We start from the raw sequence: 20,957 nt of genomic DNA, 5'->3' as shown, positions 1-20,957 counted from the left end.
AACGGATTGTACAGAGTCACTGTATTTACATGGATAAATGTGCTGGATCTCTTATTAAAAAAGTTGTATGTAACAAATTAGTTCGTGCATTTATACCCAGTCAATAATTTGTCGAGGCAAAAAATACATTGTCGGCATTGGATCATCGTGCGACGCAATAACATTATATAATCGGTTATTTAATAAATTCAATCAGTTTCGGAGTATTTAAGCAGAGAGAGAATAAATGTATATCTATTCTGTGTAAAATGAAATATTGACGTTAATAAAATGAATGAAATGAATTTCGATGTAATGAAGTTTACATTCTATATATCATCGCATTTAAATAGTTATTCTTCTCCTATTAAACTTTATATGTACAGTAATATAAATTTTTTACATTTTTCTTTCGATAATAAATTCATCCGTTTATTTTTACAAATTAATTTAATTTTAGAAATTCAGTCGTCAACAGCGCAGCATAAAAATTTAAGTATATTATAATTTTATCGAATTTGAACAGTCAGTGTATAATTAAATGAAAAATGAAATTTTTCTATCATTTGCATTTTTAGAATTTAATTATCGAAGATCTTTAAGTTTTTAAATCGTTCATCTGTTAACTCAAGGAATTCCCGATGTAATTTTAATGAATAATTACTAATTGTCAGAGAAATTTGCAGATAAAAAAATCGTGGAAGTTTGGGGCATCTCTTTGTTCCGAGACATAAAAAAATTGCGTCAATTATACAGAAATTTAATACTGGCTAATTTAATACTAAAAGACAGTGATTAATTACTCATTTCAAATATTAAATGCACTGAACACACAAAAAGAGTCAAGTTACATTAATTGGAATGGTGGAAAATGGACAAATCAGAATTTTTTTCTGATTAAATCTATTAGAATTCTAGTCGAGATAAGCAGAATTATAATGATCAGAATTCTGATTAATGTAATCAGAATATGTTGGTTCGTTCATTTTTAACCACAAATTTTTCTCAATGAAACGATATTTTTAATTCTCAATCTAAGTAATTAATCGTTACCTTCCAGTGTTCAATTTTTATAAGGAAAGTCATATCACACTGTGCCTTTTCGGTATTACAAATGCGAGTTGCTTTTACTGCGCGAGATTCTGATTACCTGGCTTCTTCGTCGATGACAGGCGTAACAGTCCCCGAGTATTGCGAATAATACGGATCCTCGTAACTGCTGCCGGCGCTGTAAGGTCCGGGTGGATATCTTCCGCTTCCGGAACCGACGCCGCCGCCGCGCTCGGGGCTGCTCATGTATCCGCTTTCCCCATGTAGCCGATCTGCAGAGATTTAGTGATTCGTGTATTAGTGAAGCTCAACGTGGAGAGCACCATCAACGTTCTCTCTTTGCATCTGCATCTCTGCGTTGCATTTTTGCATTGGACTGCTTGGAGAATAATAATCCGTTATTATGTACACAGAGAGATTTATGTTCGTTTCTGTCAATGTAGATTAGTTTTAATCTCGGTTATTTAACTGATTCTTTATCCTTTTCTAATTCTCAGAACTAGGAAAAGATAAAAATAAATTAGACCGAGATTAAAATTAATCTACATTGATAGAAGTGGACATTATATTCTAATGATATTCACGTGATAACATTAGAAATTAAACAATAACAATTAATCTTAAAACGTTATCAATATTGAATGATACAGATTGCTCTTGATACATACATTTTATATGCAAGGAACTATACCGCTCTGAATTAACGTAAGATTTTTATACGTTTCATTTCACTTTTGACAAAATATTTATATTCTAGACCTTTATATATTATAAATACATATAACATAATTATTAATTAAAGGGAAAGAAAAAATAAATATACTATTAAATTCAATCTTGAGTTAATATAAAATATAAGTCCAATGTCTTCTCAACACATCAATAAATAAAATTTATAATAACACAAAACTGTACAAAAAAATTGAAATCTATTACTTTATCACGTTCCTTGTTAGAAAAAAAAACCGAATTTTTAAAAGCATATCCTCGTTTGACAAATTGAATCTCCTCGTGATTAAATTCTTCAAACATCAAAATCTTTAAATCAAATATAGATTAATCAATTAGTCGCGATCACAATTTTTTATCTCAATATGTAATAGCCAATTAGACCATATCCATGATAAATCTTTGATTTTCTAAAGACTATTCCTGATCACCGAAAGCGTAACTTAACGTTCAATGACCTTGTTCACTTGTATATAAAATTTACATACGATAGCATTCCAGAATTAAACAAGTGGGAAAAATATCAAAAGTAAAATATTAATTCTTAAACAATAATCAATCAAAAAACCAAACATGTCTTAATAAACGATTACAGCCAACAAATGATTGGTAAACAAAACAAAATTAGCAGTTATTTTATTAAAACTTAATGGTAAAGAAATTCATACGCTTGTTCTACTTGTTCTACAACGTTCCTTGTGTTTGTCAAGAGTTTTTTTTATGATTGTTATCATCTACTATATTTGGCTCGATACCTCCGTCGAGTATGAGTTTCGTGATGCGCGAAATGTGCAAATGAAATTACAATCAGAGGACCGTATCGACGAGGGAACGTCATTTATATCAGTCATTATGATATGGAGAGGATTCGAAAAAAGATCTTTCACGATCGTGCTTTTTACGGGAGGGCATACAGCTACAGTTCTCGAGTGAGAGGGAGCGGATGAAAAATGAGATGAAAGAGATGCTGCTTTTCGTACATTATGATATCACACAGCGTTGTACAAGGGAAATGTCATACGCAGGATGTTTCTAGATGTTCATGAGGGATTTAGCTTTAGTGTTGGGAATACGTAAAATCATGTAATTTTGTAATGGCTTTATAATACGTAAAATCACGTAATTTTGTAATGGCTCTGCACTTTCTACGTACGTTATGTCATAACCATTAATTAATTTAATTACGAACAAAATTACTAACAATAATATGGTTTACCAATGTAATTTCCTTTTACGTTTATATTTGCATTAAATTAAATAAAAAAAATAAAATAAATTATTAGACGCTACGGTAAATATTTTTGGTCAAATTATGATTGACAAAAAATAAAAGGCGAATAAAAGTGAATAATTCATTACATAAAATTTTAATTTTTTCAAACCAATTTTCGAGAGAAGTTAGTTCTACAATACTCAAGAAAGTTTTAGTTTTCCTTCCTCGCGCGATATGTCAACGGCATAAATTTCACGCGAATTCAAAACATTTCGATTCCATTCATATTTATTCCCAACACTATTTCCACGGTCTCGAGGTCGTTTAATTAAAACTTGACTCGACCCAGTTTGGTTAATCGCGAATTCATGCTTCACTGCCAATTTCATGATTTTTCTGCGTTCCAAACCAACCATCCCCATGATTCAGCTCCTTATTACAAATACGCCACATTTGCTACATTTTTGTCATATCTGTTACGTTTGAAATTTATTAGTTCTTTGCTCATAGCTTGTACCATTATTGGGCTTCGCCCAACGGCTTTCTTCCGTAAAAGATATAAAAGGATTTCTCGTTCACGATGTACGTTTACTAATTTCGGACAGACGAAGATTAGCTTGCGATCTTAAAAGGACTTATGTATATCAAGCCTGCCAAGATTTATCTACCACTTGGATTATAACCGTTGTGAAAACAACGATAAATAACGCTATTTTTCGCGAGTAACTAGATTTTATTCTGCATTATAACTGAATTCTATTTCATTTCATATACGCAACCGATTGTGCCGTACAAAATTTACAAAGCTTATCGTATCTCTCTTTGTATCAGAATAAATGATATTATAAAAATTGTTAACTGGAAACCGTATAAAAAGTGAGTGCTATGATTGCTAAAAATGTTTTATAAAATTTATGTTATATATATATATATATATATATATATATATAAAAAGGTGTTTTAAGACATTTATTAATATCCTTATCAAATTGACGGTCAATTTCATTATTATATTATTTTAACTTCTATTTATAATTGTTTTTTAAGTCTGACATTTTTAAATAATTGGCACGCAATTCATATATGAATAACTGGAAAATATTTAAGACTTATATATAAAATATTATTAAATACTAAGATCTATTTAGCCCTTCTTTAATTATATTTGCCCTTTAGTAATTAGTTGTAAGCGTGTGATAGTTGTGTATTTACTAGAACACTGTTAATAGAGTTGGGAAGTAACTCGTTACTTGTAACAAAGTTACAGTTAGAATTACTTTTTTTCAGTAGCTGTAACTCAACTTCGTTTCTTTCTCTCTATCTATAACTGTAACTTAACTTAGTTACATTTTAACTAGTAACTAATTTAATACTTAATATTAAATATAATTATAATAGTTACTTTATATAAAACTTATTCCTCAAACAAATGTCTAAAATAAAATGTTTAATGAATAGTTAATAATAATTCTTTATGATTGAAATATATTTTTATCCTTGATAAAATCATTATATTCTGTAAATATTTATATTAATAATTAAATTAAGAGCCTTCTAGTACATGAAGGCGATTTAATATTAATCCTATAATTTATAATAATTAATACTTTAATTTATAACTTTGATTCCAAATGTATATATTATTATTATGTAATATAGCATGTAAATAAATATAAGTAAAATAATTCAATATTGTATTAGAAATGTATAAGATTTTTGTATTTAAGATGAAAATATAAATAACAAAAAAACTAAATGAAAAGAAACAATTTATAACTTTTTAAGTAATTATAACTTACAACTGTAACGAGTAACTAGTTAATAAGAACTTTTTAAGAGAAAAAAACTATAATTGTAACTCATTACTTTTACGAAGTAACTTTCTCAATCCTGGTTATTAGTAATATTAGTAATCAGCAGTCTGCTTGGTAATATACTTCATGGATTTTAAGTAGAAGTATTTCTGTATCGCATATGTGTATTTTATATACATAATTCATTCAACGGACATTTTACTTTTGTTAAAACACACATACATTTGCAGTCGCTTTTGTTGCAGTGTAGCTCAAAGAAGGTGTTATAGCTTGTGGCACGTGAGCTTCAGACATCAAAGATCAGTTCGAGAAATCCGTAAAGCGTGTTATTGGCGATCGTCCCGCGATCGCGGCCCGTCGCGGAAGGATCGAGCTGTGTCTGACGAATGTTTAAGGATACTACTGACCTGGTATACTATAGAGGGAGACCGAGCTGTCTCTAGAGAAGCGCGCCGAGCCCCCGAGGCTTCCAAGGGGACTCTTACCACACTGGTAGCTGCGAAGCGGCTTGGCCGGCGGCACCCCGCCAACACCTCCTATCCAACCATCCAAAAAACCAAACAAAAAACCAATGTACCCAGATGCTCCGATGTACGTATCTCCTGTTTCTCCGTCACCCTCCGCTAAGCCGTTCGACGTTCAGTGCACATGCAGAAGTGAACAAGACCGGAGTACCGTGATCCGCGCGGCAGTCGGACCATTTTTCTCACGTTTCTCACCGCGGATTTCGTGTGCCACATCCAATTGAAATTCACATAGCGTGTCTACACAAACGTTCGATACTTCCGAAACGTGAATAAAACCGACTCGAGTAGGGCCGCGATAACATTCCTAAGCAGCGATTGCGCGCGATTTGTCAAGGGAGACTGGGAACCTTTCGAGTGAAAAAGCGCGATAGAATTTATACAGTCATGTCTTTTACAAGGGAACCTCACAAAATGTCAAATTTTGATTTTGATGAAATTTTGTTTATTAAGTAAAATGTTAAATTTTACATATGGGTTACATAAATAGATGAATATTTAAAAATCAATTATACGGCTAATAAATACTTCTAAGAAATAAAATCATCTCATACATGAAGCGGTTTCTAGCTTTTTTTATTCTATCTCGAAAAGTATTCAAGATATCAAAAAATGTTTTTAAAAATATAACAAAAAAAAGTAACTATATAATGAAACATATAAGAGATGATTTCCTTAAAATCATTAGCCTCAACTGATATTTTCTAAATTTATTTATTTATTTATGTAACCTATGTGTACAAAGTCTCATTAGAATTAGAATTTGACACCTCGCGAGGTTTCTTTGTTAGAAATTTTTCGACGATCGTCACGCACCCAGGTTTTGCACTACGAGTTTAAATATAATCGCGCGATTACGAACGTCATTGAAATTTTGACGTAACAGCTTGTCGACTTTTACATACATGCACTTCTCGACCACGTCACGATAATCGTAGCGTCAAGAGAAATGTCTTCTTTAGAAAATGCTTCCGTTTAACCATTTTTTCTTGGCTGACATTTAGCAGACGTTCGCGTGTTTTACAAAATAGATCTGCCTCGTCATAGTGGTTGATGATTAATCACGATCGATCTGCGTGCGATTGGGCTATTCACGCCTCCTAAATCCGTTTCTCTCGGTATCTCCGTGTAAAACGTTTCTCTCGACAACAAGGAGAACGCTCGTGGCAGTCAGAAATGAGGCCATCCTTTCCCCTTGGACTAGCAGGTAGCCTGTTAAGTGTTTTTGAGTAGTTCTCGAATAGCGCTCGGCCAAACGCCGACGGTCGTAACGATCTCCGTTGTACGATTAAGAATCGAAACGACCTTGCAACCGTCGATCGGAAGTATGAAGAATGAAGAGCGATTGCGAGTGTGTGCGTCTGTGTGCGGATATATGCGCTTAAGCTCAAAGCACGAGGTACACGTTTGAAAAAATTGGTCGAGTTTCAGGAAGATTTCAAGAGAAAAGTGCGTTAATTTGTGAACAATCGTTTCTTGTTCTCACCAATCTTTCTTTGCCAGCCAATTAAATCGCGAAGATAACAATCTTGAAATATAATTTAAAATACCAGAGCTTGTAATACAGCAAGTGAATTTTGATTTCACCAGGAATAACATTTACTCGAGATTGGAATGTCATTTACATTAAAGTTTTCAAAGGCAAAAAATTGAAGAGCAATTGTTATGTAAATTCAAATAAATATAACTATATCTATAATATTATTAACGATGTATGTCATTTATTCTAAAAAAATGATAATTAGTTAACTTAACTATCGGTTGCATTAAAATGTAAAAGTTATTCCAGATTATAAAGCCAAGCGAATATATAATATAATCCTATCTTAGCTTTCTGTTACTTATATATTAGGTGTTGGAATTAATTCGTAGCGTTTTACAAGTGATGGGAAGTACTTTCATTAATGTATTTTTTAATGCTCATGTGAAATAAATAACATTCTTTCATTAAAAAACGCTACGAATTAATTCCAACACCTAATATATATGTATAGTTATATGCTCACTGTAAATTGCAGCATGAACTAATTGCAGTCACTCAATCGATTGAATAATTGCTTCGACCAATTTTCAGCAAAACAATAAAAGATTCATATTTCTTTATATATCGCGTACAGGTGTTGGGATCGACGAACAATTTAAGCGTGTTGCACAAAAGGCGACCAGAATTTTACTATGTCCATATAAAATCTGTCTTGTACTCGAATAAAACTTTTTCTAATAATAAGAAAAAAAAATATTTACGGATATCTATTTTTCAATCCTTGTAATTTCTTCTCGCTGAAAGAAATCCTTTTAAAGAAATCGAATCCAAATTTTTATTCCAATTCGCTGAATTTTTCATGAATTTTGCAAAACCTTTTTGTCTTACAATTTTCAAAATATGCATCGATTTTTCAAAATCGGAGAAAATTTTGGGATTCTAGATATCGTTTTCAGAAGACTTCTGGTCACCTTAGCTAAAGTATTTGAGGGAATGCGAAATTACTCGTGGCGTGGTATAATATATTTGCATAGATCTCATGAGAAGGATGGTCTACTACTACAGAGAACATCGGTGCAGGCGTGAAGGAAATGCACAGGCGCACGAAGCGGTAAATTCCCATTGAGAGCGGCCCAAAGTTGTCGCTCTATAATCTCTTCAAAAATACGTGTGACATCTTGCTCATTACTAACAGCTTCATCACGAATATATAATTCTAGGGAATATATATTCTACAAATTAAATTAATTTCTCTCTAATCCTGCATACATTAATTGCAACAGTCAATTATAATCTGTTTAGAGTAGAGCTGTAAAATGATTAAACATTATTCCAATTAAGCTACAAATGTTCAAGAGTTCGCTTCAAATTTAATGCGAGGAATTTTCTGGTTTACAGTCGACAATAAATGTCACGTGTTGACGCACAGTAGTGTCAGGAATTTAATAAAAATATGATATTTCGAGCTTTGTTGGGCCGCTCGTTTGATGAATCGTGTCGATAGGGTCTCGAGAGCAAAACTCGTGTTTATACGCAACGCGCGTGCACGATGACACGCACGTGGAAACGAGGAAAAAATAGAAAACGCGGACATTCGTATACCTGGCGTGGTGAGAGTCTTGGGCTGCGTCGGGGTCGCGCTTGGACCGACGCTCGACGCCGCTGGGCTGTACGCCCTTAGAAGAGGCCCACCGCGTGGCAGGGTGCTGCTTCCGCCCACGTAGTATCCGCTGCCGGACGTCGAGTTCTTGGCCGTCTGCAATCAGAAAGGTACTTGTCAGAAAGTATAATTTGGGTCACCAATAATTCGAAGGCCGGGGAATCGCGGTTATTTTTTACGGCGATCAAGACTAGCAATGAACCTAATTGACGTATGGCGTAACAAACGTCGGACTCTGTCAATTAAAGGGCGATATGGTAATTGTGGTAACCAGCAAGACGTACTAATTACGTGGAGTTGCAAGACTCTCCTTATAATTAATTACCGATTCTCGTTTAGGTATTATAACATTTGCAAACAAATACTTTAACGAGATTGTTCGGGATTGTTATCTTGTCGAGATAGTCTTGTCCATGTACAAGTCTTCCGACTGTCGCTTTCGTAACTGGTTTTAAGACTCGGTACTGTTAACGTTCGCGCTTTCCAACGCGAATTTCCAACATGGTTTTTATGATCGTTTTAACGCACACTGTCCATATACTATATGTGTTATCTACACATACGAATTTTGATGAATGACGGTTTTAACTTGCACAGAGTTAAACAATCCATGTTAAAATATTTCGAATGTCCCAAACAACCCATTGAAATTTTCATGTTAACATAGAATGAATATATTAGAAAGTAACATAAATATTATGTAAAAAATTAACATAAAAACGTAACACTGACACAATTTGTAGAGAAAATAATATCTCTTCATTAAAATTAATATTTATGTGTTAAATTAACACATTTTCAATAATATTATACATTCATTTATCTTAATATTTATATTTTAAAATACATTATTTTTATATTATTTGGTCTTATTTAAAAATTATGTTATTTTAACATTAAGAAGTATGTTGAATATCAATTTAACATAGAATAATAAAATAATACAATTACATTATGTTAAAATAACACTCTATTTAAAAAATTCAACACAAAATTTTAACAAAGACTGAGTAAACTAGTTTTAATATTGTAAATTTTAATATTGTAAATTTAAATGAAAAGAATAATAACAAAATTCGTTATACATGCTTTTATGTTTTTTCGAGTAAAGTATATTTTTAAATGCGAGATCGACGATGCAGACCCTTGAACCTTTCTGTTTAGCTCCAAAATGCACGATACGCTTTGAAATATTTATATGCGCAATAAAGCGTTTGTAATTCCGCTGCCGCTTGCAACATGGAATGCCTAAGTTATTCGCCGTATCATCCCGTTTGTTTCGCGCTGCTTGTCTCGCCAACTTTCCACGAAAGATTCACTTTCCCATATCGATCACACAGACTGCATGACACATACAAAATATACGATTAGTGATCCCGCATAAGGTTTTAAAATGGTTAATAAAATGAAACTGTTTCGCTCGCATATTACAATCAAGTTAGCGTGATGAAATATAGTCAATAAATTCTTTAACGCGACCGCAATTTATTCATTTTGCCAGTGTATTAAATTGTTGAAAAAATTTAAATACACTGGGTGTAGTAAAAATATTTCGAAATCTTTATTTCGAAAGTAAAAAGAATTTACATAATTTAAATAATTGTAAATATATTTCCTCATATCCGCACTTCTTCATATTTCTTCATTATATGTAATTGTCAGACCGACAATTTTTCTTTATTTTCGTTATCTCGTTTATATCGAAAATCGATCATGACAAACACAGTAGATTTACATTACATTGCGAAAAAATTCTGGTTGAAAATAAACGAACCAGTAGATTCTGTTCATATCAATCAGAATTCTAGTCGAGATAATCAGATGTCCAATTACGTGACCGGAATTCCGATTAATATAATCTGGTTCGTACATTTTCAATCAAATATTTTTCTCGGTGAACTACATTTTCTAACACAACCGCGATTTATACTATTATGTTGTATTAAATTGTTCAAAAAAACTGGAGAACGCATATATAGTAGACTACGTGACACATACGGAACATATTTATGATTAGCGATCCCGCATAAGGCAACCGTTTTAAAACGGTTAATAAAATGAACCTGTTTCTCTTGCATATTATGTCGGAGTTAGCGTGGTGAAACGTAATTTATAAATTTTTGAACGTGACCGCATTTATACTATTCTTACGATTGTATTAAATTATTGTTGAAAACACCGGAAAAAACACATTATTCTCGAGAAAGAATCTTTCAAAACCTCTATTTTAGAAGTAAAAAACATGATGTAATCGTAAGTATACGTCTTCATATCCGCATTTCTTTATATTTCTTCATTATTTGCAATTGTTGGACGATTTTTCTCTATTTTCGTTATCCCGCTTGTATATTAGAAATCAATCGTGACAAACGCGGTAGCCATAAATTTCATTCTCTAACACGACAAATTTATAGATATTTATATCACAGTCTACAAAAGTTATTATATACCACAGTCAAAAGTAATATCAATTATTATTTTAGCTGAAAAATTGATTTATTTATTTTGCTAAATTATCCTTCGTTTCAAGAACTCTTTAAATTTTATAATATCGGTAATGAATAGAAAAAATACAGTAAAGTAAATTCCACATAAGTGAAAAAGATATAAATGCTTAATACTTTTAGCCAAGGAATATTATTTTACCTCTATTTCGCAAACAAAAAGTATCCATTGTAAATATATTTCTTCATATCTACATTTCTTCATACTTCTTTATTATACATATCTGCAATTGTCGGCAATTTTTCTTTGTTTTCGTTACGCTGGCTGTATCAGAAATCGATCGTGACAAACGCGGTGGTAAATATAAGGTATGGGAATAAGTGTGAACAGGTCTGATATACAGATATACATCAGGCAAAGAAGAAATCGATCGGGCGCGCATTTCAATATGGACATTCTGATATGGGCGTTCGATCTGTAGACAATCTCCAGCTTCGTAGTCTATTCTCATTCGTATCGAGATGAAAATTACATGTCGAGCCCAATGACGAAAATGGACTGCTTTAACCTGCGGCCGCCACGAAAAGTCCCTCCCTCTTACCGATTCTTACTCGCGCGCTCGCACTCGGCCGATTCACATCGATTTCGCTTTAGTCGTTGTTTACCGTCGTCGCGAGTTCAACTAGCCTTACTCGCCGGGCGAATCGCCTGGAAGAGATAGAAGTCTATCGACATAGGAGAGAATTGAACTGAGAATTTAATTAATGGAGAGTGGTTTCCCAAAGAACGATTGTATCTAAAAATCTACAAAAAAAAAGGAAAGTTGAAAAAAAAGGAAAGTTGAAAAGAAAGGAGAAAGAACTAAATTTTTCTCTCCAAAGGAGATTATTTAGTTTTGTGGCGAGACTCACGTGCACCTTTCTTTTTGGCAAATGAGAAACAATTCAGCGGCAACAAGACGAAAGGAAAATAACAACTTGTCCAGGCGTTAATCATACATCAAATAAAAGAAAAGAAAAACGACAATTCTTCCACTCTTTTTATACATCTACAAAGAGAGTGAGAAGATATACAAGAAAAAGTCCACGGTTGTTAGTCTTTTTCACTTTTAATTATAAAGATCATCAAGGACCGAGAGACATCTGTCGAGACTGTGTGAAAGAAAAGAAGATCATGAGTCTTGTACTTTTAGCCAAAGGTGTCACACATCGAGCAAAGAGGGTATAAACAACAAGATCTCTTTCGGTTTTTCGACAATCGGGTAGAGTGTACTAAGAAAGTATACACGACAACGAGTTTAGTTTCTTACTCCTGTCGTCAAGCGCAAACAAAAAGAAAAATCCAGAGAAGACGAAGTCTGTATTGGGGACAGAAAATCCGCGTGTCGTTGTTCTGATCGAGAAAAGTGTCACTTGGCGAGTGACAAGTGAGATAAGTTGCGAAAAAGGTTACGAAAAAGAGTTTGCGAAGCAGAGGGACCAATTGTAAAAAATCGACAAGGCAAGCTGTGAAGGAAGATTGGCGAACGAGGCGGAGATGCCAGGTAGTTTTCTACAGTTTGAACGGAAAGACGGTAGATGAGAGGACGAGGGAAGTTGCAGCGCCGTATGTTTTCTCTTCAGCGGCTGAAAAAGGGATACCGACAGACAAGGTCGGCAAGAAGAGTCGAGGGGACAACGTTGGGAGACAATTCTCTTTTCGTGATCGCGATCAGATAGTCGCGGGATAAGATTAAAGGGAGAGAAGACCAGAGTGGGCCAAGGAAACGAAAAGAGAGAGAAATCTCTCTCTCTCTCTCTTTCTCTTCAGAGTAAAGATACGAAGAAGAAGAAGAAGAAGTCATAAGAACAGCCGTAAGAAGCAAACAGCAAACTTTCATCGCGAAGCGATTGAAGAGACAGCAACTAGATGCAACGAGGACGATGATCAGATAAAAATGAAGAAATTCATGACGAACTTCAGGATTCTCCCTTCCATGTCCTTGATCCTTCTGAGCCTACTCGTTGTGGTGGTTTCGAAAACATCGACCGAACTTGTCGGCGCCGAGAGAAATCTCGGCGGCACGCCGATGCATAGCGTACAATTAACGCAAAAGGGCTACATTCAGGTGAGAATCGCGTATAATTCGAGGAAAGCCGGATTTTCAGCTCCTTCTGTTTGACTTACATTAAAAGCACGAGACAATCTCGCTTAATCCTTTGCAAATTATTATTTCTCACACCATGCGAATTAATAGGAAGATTAAGATTATATCTATATATATATATATATAACATATATATATATATATATATATATATATATATATATATATATATATATATATATATATATATATATATATATATATATTCGTCTTTAACTTCATCTAATCAGCTAGTTTAACAGGAATAAAATAATATTTATTATTTGAAGGAATTTATAGAGATTCGTCGAAAAGGATGATATCGTTAAAGTATCTAAAAATTTAGCTAACTATAAATCTGAAAGTAATCAGTCATGTTTCTAATAATTATGTAAAACGCTCAAATTAATTGTTAAAATGTCAAAACTTTTTGCAATATTGTTTATCATATTTGAGATTCTTGTGTAATCATTTAGATGCATCAACAAAATTATTTTCAAATCTGTATCTAGTTACATTTTTAAATACTCTTCCAAAATTCTTTCTGTTTATCTTGGGAGAATCTCCATAAATTTCTCTAAGTACCCAATAAAAATTCTTTGATTCATCAGACCAGCTAATTAGATGAGAACAAAATACCTAATTTTCATATTATTTCTCATTCATAAGAAATAATTTGGATAACTCACGATTATAATTGCGAACAGATTTGAATGTTTGAAAAGTTATGTGATTAGGCTATATCGCAACGCATTATATTGTGTTCAACTCGATTTAGGTCAGGAATATAATGAATTATTTAGTAATTAAATGTGCATTTAGTATGGAGAAAGTAGAGAAATAAAATAGAGTGAGAATTTCAGATACACAGTACGAAGACCATGATATAAAGTTATGATTATGCAATAATTTATAATTTTACATTGTTAAAAATTCTATTAAAAAATTCAGAATATAAACATAATCTATAAATAAAGTTAGATGTCTAATTTTAAATGTCAGAAGCGTATCATTTATTCTAGATAATAATAAATTGTTCAATTATTCAAGTTTGCAGTTAGAAACATAAAAATTTTTACCGTTTGCATATATTATTGGGTAGCTCTGCAGGAATTCTTGTGATTCCGTTGAAATATTCGAGTAAGCGATTAGTCAAATTGGCTACAGAGATTGTGGAGCAAAACACATTCCGTAATACCCTGCATCTAGATATATCGGGAAAGAAAAGCTAGTAAAATAGTGAGAACAAATAATGATAAATCGCCATATTGTCGCCATATCGGATATAAAAGATACACATATGCACCAACAGAGCGTGGAAACTCACGAGATTTCTATCGATTACGTGAGCAGGAGGGCAGTTCCATAACACGTAGAAAGAAAAAAAGTTGGATTTCACGCTGATTGCCTAATTTTCATCGTTCACTCTAAGAACCGTCGTGGTCTATATACCTATTTCTAAATGTACAACGTATTTTCTTGCGTTTTCTTTTGCCTACAAAGATTCTTTGACTAACTTGGAATTTTTTCTTTGTAAAATTCTTTCTTACAACAGATTTTCAATATTCGATTTTTATTGCTTTGTAAGACAAAAAAAACTTATGAAGATTTCAGTTTTTATTACGATAAAGTTTACTCTGAAAGATATTTTAAATTTAAATTTAATAGATATCTTTTTAGAGAATTCGTACAGGTTTAGCGTAGAGATATTAAAAAAAATTTCTCCTGAGAGAAATTCAACTTTGTAAATGATCAAAGAATCATCATCGTATACAGAAAAAGACATAGTAGTAGCAGCTATATAAATGACTATGCAAGTTTTATTTGTAGAATTAACGCACATATGAATAAATGTTATTGCAATTATAATATTGGTTTATTCAAATATATACCTAATGAAAATTTTTTTCTCATAAAGAAATATTTTAAATTTTTCTCATTAGAATACTTTTAAAAAAATATTGAAAATGTCTACATCTTTTTCTAAAATTCTAAAATTAACATAAAAATTATATAAAAAATTCTAAGAAAAAATTTCTCAAGGTATACATTAATTTCCTATAATATAAAATTTACGTTGTCATGTTTTTTTTTTAAGTGTAACATAAAGACCTAATTAAGTCCTGATCATTTATGGAATCATCTTTTATATACAGAATTAATTATAACGTGCGTTGTTGATTAAGCATCTTCACTTTTCAGTTTCTCAGATGGGAATTGCCGGTGCCGGAAATTCATGAATTTACATTCTGCCTTTGGGTAAAGTCCAGCGATCTCACGTATTCCCACTCAATCCTCTCGTATTCAAGTGAGTATTTTCAATGAAATTGCGACTTGACGTTACATACATACGTGCCATTAATTTTTTCTTCTTATACGCAACATATAAATTATCTCTCTACCGATTACAAATCGCTCACGATACGTGTGAAATTCGACAGATTTCAAATTCAAGAAAACGCTCATCATTCTACAATTACTTTTTAGATTGCAATTTACACACTGTAAATGGACTAAGATAGTTACTGTGACGAGAATCACAAGTAGAACAATTCACATTTCACAAATGCTCGAAATGTAGACGATAGAATTCCACTATTCTGTCGAGTTTAATATCCGTTAAACGGATGTTAAACTATATCTAAGCAAATGTAATATTTAACAAGGAATAAGAAGGCGTTTTAGAGCTCTTCTCCGCCCACTCTGCTCCATTTTTGATGGAATTGTTGTAACGTTTCTGAGTTTCTGAAATAGTTTTCCGAGAGCTGTTGTCTTACATGGTGTAGCGTTATTATCCATTCAGCCATTCACTAAGTAATTGCGCGAGAGTTCGCAGAAAGTATCTTCGCTTATGGAAAACGCTCCATCTTCTCACTCGTGCGTGCAAATATCTTATTGCAATTTAGTAGAATGCTAAGTAAACGTTTTGCCCCGAGGCGTTATTCTTTTTACGTGTGAGAATTAGCGCTACCAGTTCCGTTGGAGAAATGCTAATTGTTCGAATTACGAAATCTCGCGGAATTTAAGTACTCTGACAAAGCCGGCATAAACAGAATTTGAATATTTATGACGAAGAGCTCACGAACGGACTACTGCACCCATCATGAAATATGTTACTTTATATTAATTAGTTCGCTAAAACTTTAATCCTTTTATATATGACTTCCTATCGTCTAGGAAAACTAGAACTTTACTTTTGTTAAAGAAGTTGTAAGAAGAAAAGCAAATGGTTCCTCGATGGTGCCTATAAATGATATTTATGCGTGTGGATTACGTATAACTATATGTCGCTCATTTGCTATAATAACAACTAAAAAAAGAAAATTCTCCAAAAAATGAGTTTCAATTATTTAAATTCTATAATATTAATTTTAATGTAATAATTGATTGTACTCAGTTGGAAAGTATTAAATTCAGCACATTTCACGTATTCCAAATGATATATCAAATTATATATTAAAACATAATAAAGTATTAAAATAATACACTACAATAATAATACTAAATTTATTATCGATATTAAAATCAGCTAGGTAGTCAAGGTTTTAAGCAGTGATACAAATTATATTCAAATAAATAAAATGAAGATGGATTATATGTGGATCAGAGATTTTATATATCTTCTCTTTTATGAGATAAATGCTCTTAATTTACAAATCAATCAAAATTGCCAATAATGTTTTTAATTTATGCTGCATACACAAACAAGAAAGAAATGTAACTGTCGTAATGGAAAAATAATCATATTTTAAATCATACATATGGAAACGAGAGATATGCGGTTTACATAAATTCTAACTTTATGATATATTTCTCAGTATACCTCGACTAAGGGAATGATGCACAAACATAATCCTCTTTCACTGTCAAAGGGAACGAGCGGGAACGTTTGATTCGATCTTGGATATCGTCGCGCGGAAGAAGTATTCACTTGGAAATCGGCGGCATAGAGGTATTTCGAAGGCCAGTTCACATACACGAGCACCGTTGGTATCACATATGTCAAAGTTGGGAGAATCGGATCGGTCGTTACGCTCTGTGGCTCGACGGACATTTGGTGTCGCAAGGTCGCTCGGAAGAGGTAAATCCACTTAGGCTATCCGGAAATTCACTTTAAAAATGCAGAAATCAAATATGGACGAATTTGAATCATCTAGTTTCATAACGCGTGTCTTTCTACTGTTGTCTTTCTCGCCGAACTATTTTTTGGTCTCCTTTAATTCGTTCTTCACACAGACAAAAATTTCTAATTAAAAATGAACGAGTTAACAAAATTATGATCAATTAGATTTTCGTTATTATAATTGGACATCTAGTGATCTCAACAAGAATTTAATAGATGTAATAAAAATTTTTGATTTGTTCATTTTCAACCAAAAATTTTTTCACTACATGTAACGCATCGCGAATGTTTATTAATTTTAGATATAATATGATATAGATATATTATTCCAACATCTAACTTCGGCAATATTGGCGCTTTTTACTTAGTTGATGTATTCATATATAAAGTCCTTGTTTTAATCTTAAAATATAACAACACAATCGAATACCGTAAACGCGAGTAATTACAGTTAATAAGAAAACACGCGAGTAATGTAGAGTTAACGAAAGAATCGCTTCTTACAGATAATTGGTCACGTAATCCCGAAAGATGGCGATATCGTCCTGGGTCAAGAATATACGGACTTCGATAAAGGGCTCGAGGAGGGCATTGAGGGCTCAGTTTTGGGTTTCAATCTTCTGCTGGCCTCGGTGTTCACTTCTCTCAATAGCGGCCTTCATCAAAGACCTTCATTCTGGTCAGCTAATGGAGCCATCGATCCGACCGAGATTCCTCTCGCCACAAGAATTCGGACGAGAATAGCGAAGCGTGATTCGGATCTCGTTGGAACGCGTGCCCTTGATGGGCTAGTTTCGGTCTTATTCACGCTTGGTTCTAATTGGTCCCGTAGAATTTCTCGAACGAACAACACAAAAGCGGTGGAAGATCCCGCGACCTCGCCATCCCCGCTAAGTGTCACTAACGATACAATGAAGGAAGAGACATCATCGATTCATAGACACGCGATCACTTTCGATGATTGGACCGAGGAAATCGATCCGTTTAATGAATCATTCGATGTTTCCTTAGGTTTGCAATTAGTGAAATTGTCCTACATTCGTTGCCAATTGGGCAGGGGTAGCCCACCCATAGGCGGTCCGTTGATGTTGATTTCCTGGAGCAGGACACCCGTGAAGGTATTCGGCGGCGCCATTATAAAGAACGTTGGCAATGAGTGTGGCAAATTCTGAGACTTCCCCCGAGCAAATGAAAAGGGAAGTGCAATTGAAGATTTAATGAGATAAATATAATTTTTCAATTTTGTAAAAAATATAATAAGGCACTCGTGTCTTTAATTGCATCTGCTCCAAAAGAATTGATTTCTCTCTTATTCTGTGGAATACCATTGACGCTACTCTCATTGGAAAGACGTTTCTTTTCCTTTCTTTAGTTTCACTCCAAACATTTCACTCAGCATTTTATATCATTTGCACTATTCGATCAGTGCCATCGCAACAAGGATGTATTGCACATATTTTCAAAATAATGAAAAAGTTATGAAAAAATAAAAGATTATTTTAGATTACATTTAAAAATAATACAAAAAATTTAATGACAATTTATCATTTAAATTAAAAGTTATTTCAATAAGAAATATATATAATATTTTTTTATCTGTGCTCTAATAGAAATGTATGGAAACGTATTATAAAATAATGACAAAAATCTAATTTATGTAAAGGTAAGATTTATGTAAAGCTATATTGCGATGCAAAGATTAGTTGTTCTGTAAATAAACAAAATATTTATTTTTTCTCCGTAATTAATCTCTGAATTGCAATCAAACTTTGCATAAATCATTCATATATACTTAAAGTACGTATAATAGAAATTTTCATCATTTTTTCCAATTTTAATGTATAACAATAACAGTAATACCAAAGAAAGTAAATAAACAATAAAAAAGTGTTATTCAATAAAAATAGAATGCTATAAACACAACTTTTATATGTATACAGTTCCTTTAAAGTAGAAATATTAATATATTTGTAAAAATGTGCAATACATCCTTAAGAAAGTCACTAAGCAATAAGCGTAAACAGATTTAATATGATAAGCAAATTATTGTTTTCGCCTTGTCAATGTATTTACGGATAAAACTAATTTTCATCATGATATTCAACCATCGCGCAATCCGCGTAATTGCGCGAGTTTGGGGGTTTTAGCCCGCACGTTTATAGTCGCAGCTTCCCAAGTGGAATCTCCCAGCCGCAATCGACGATCTCGTCTCGCGTATCGATCCACGTCGCGCGTTAATTAGTTTCACAGAATTCCCTTGAACGCAATCGCGACCGCAGAGAAGGGAAGGAGAAATGTGTCTCGCGAAAACCGCGACTTCCTGGTGAAATTGTCGAACGTCAAGGGCGTAGATATCACTACGTGGTAAAAGCAAACGAGTCATAAGAACGAACCTAAAGGAGAGTTACAAAGCTCACTGGATTATCTTCTTTCTCTTCAAGCAGAAGAAAAAGATAGTCGGACTGAACGCACTTACAAGAGGACGCTTAAAAATTATCTTAATAGTTGTAGAAGTAGTACAATTTGCATAAAATTCCAATTTCATTGTGTCTTATCTCAGTATTAAAGCATCTCTAAGTGGTTAATATAAAATGTTAACATTGGACTATAAGTATAAATTAAATGTAACTTCCTGATATTATATGAAATTATTGAATGGAGGGCCTCATATTTAAATAACAATATTTTGTTTATCGCTCTTTTGGTCATAACAACTATTCCCAAAAAAATGGCAAAACGTGACAATTTTTTAGTAACTTGCAAAAAAGAGTGGAAACATACAGAAAAAAAGAACATACTTTATATATTTCTCTATACAATTAGCTATTATCAAAATTGCATTATAAAATTAATGTTATAAAATTTTAATCATTCAAAATATTTGAACTTATTTTCTGAACACTTTGTGTTATGAGTTGTGTAATAAATGACCGATATATAATTTTGGCATGAAACTTGCCTTCAAATCGCGTTGTAAATGAAGCAAATAAATTTATAAAAATAAAAAATATAACTCTCTTAAACACGAGGGCTTAAGAAGACAGACGATTTTGAACATCTTTGAACATCTTGTCTACGAGCGAAGTCGACATGAATGCTCAACAAATTCTACGCCACTGTCCGTTCGTTGTCTCTTTGTAAGCGGAGTTTCGACACTGACGTTTCACGGATGCGGATTTTCCGCTGACGTTGATAACGCCGGCGAATGAACGCGGTGGTGTCTGAGGATCCGGCCGTAAAAGCGCTTTTCCTCCTGGTGAGCCTCGTGTTGAAATTCCGTTTATGTCTCGCAATCCGGATCGCCGCCGGCGAATAAAACATGATGTCGAATAACTGGCGTTACTCTGGCGACAACATGGTGTCTACAATATGCTTTTTGTGTACTAAGATGATAGTGGAGAAAATTGAGACATTATAACGCGTACAGAGTGCGTCAGTATATGTTGTGTACTCTAACTAGAATAATTTTTTTGCAACGATAAAAATGTCTAATGGAAGATTATAAGCCGCGCAATATTCACAATATTCCGCTAATGTAGTTGGAGATTATCCTGTTAATTAAGCCATAAAAGAAGCTACTTAACTTTGAAGCTAACCTCGGTGAAAAATTTTCTTAGAATTTTTATACGAATTAAAACACTTCAAAAATGCTGAAAAGATCTACATCTTTTTTTTAGAATTTTTCATTTTTATATGTGAATTCTGAAATATTCTAAGATTTCTCGTTCTATAATTTCTGAAAAAATGTCTTAAACTTTTTTAAATTTTATAACATTTCATCAGAATTATGGAATAAGATATCTTAAAAATCT

General features: G+C 33.0%; 2 protein-coding genes across 18 annotated transcripts in view; one reads left to right on the top strand and one right to left on the bottom strand.

Moving 5' to 3' along the window:
• The window catches only part of LOC105152304 (uncharacterized), a 327,635-nt gene that overhangs the window by 40,326 nt on the left and 266,352 nt on the right, over window positions 1-20,957 (bottom strand). For 16 of the 17 annotated variants that reach the window (XM_087407726.1, XM_087407725.1, XM_087407737.1 and 13 more), the window contains 3 exons: window positions 8,395-8,548; window positions 5,193-5,321; window positions 1,130-1,301 (listed from right to left, as the gene is read on the bottom strand). In XM_087407726.1, the coding sequence (XP_087263852.1) occupies window positions 1,130-1,301; window positions 5,193-5,321; window positions 8,395-8,548 (455 nt within the window). The remainder of the gene's footprint in view (window positions 1-1,129; window positions 1,302-5,192; window positions 5,322-8,394; window positions 8,549-20,957) is intronic. The other variant, XM_087407733.1, reaches the window with a different exon arrangement.
• LOC147909220 (uncharacterized) lies at window positions 9,362-19,810 on the top strand. Its single transcript, XM_087407783.1, is given in 4 exon segments — window positions 9,362-13,004; window positions 15,225-15,330; window positions 16,895-17,103; window positions 17,652-19,810. Coding segments are annotated over 4 exon segments (1,206 nt in total). The 5' UTR covers window positions 9,362-12,833; the 3' UTR covers window positions 18,372-19,810.

The sequence above is a fragment of the Acromyrmex echinatior genome, chromosome 7, assembly GCF_024713525.1.
Source record: "Acromyrmex echinatior isolate Ae372 chromosome 7, ASM2471352v2, whole genome shotgun sequence".
Lineage (NCBI taxonomy): Eukaryota > Metazoa > Arthropoda > Insecta > Hymenoptera > Formicidae > Acromyrmex > Acromyrmex echinatior.
The sequence above is the reverse complement of the archived record's forward strand: the minus strand, read 5'-3'. Positions and strand labels throughout refer to the sequence as shown.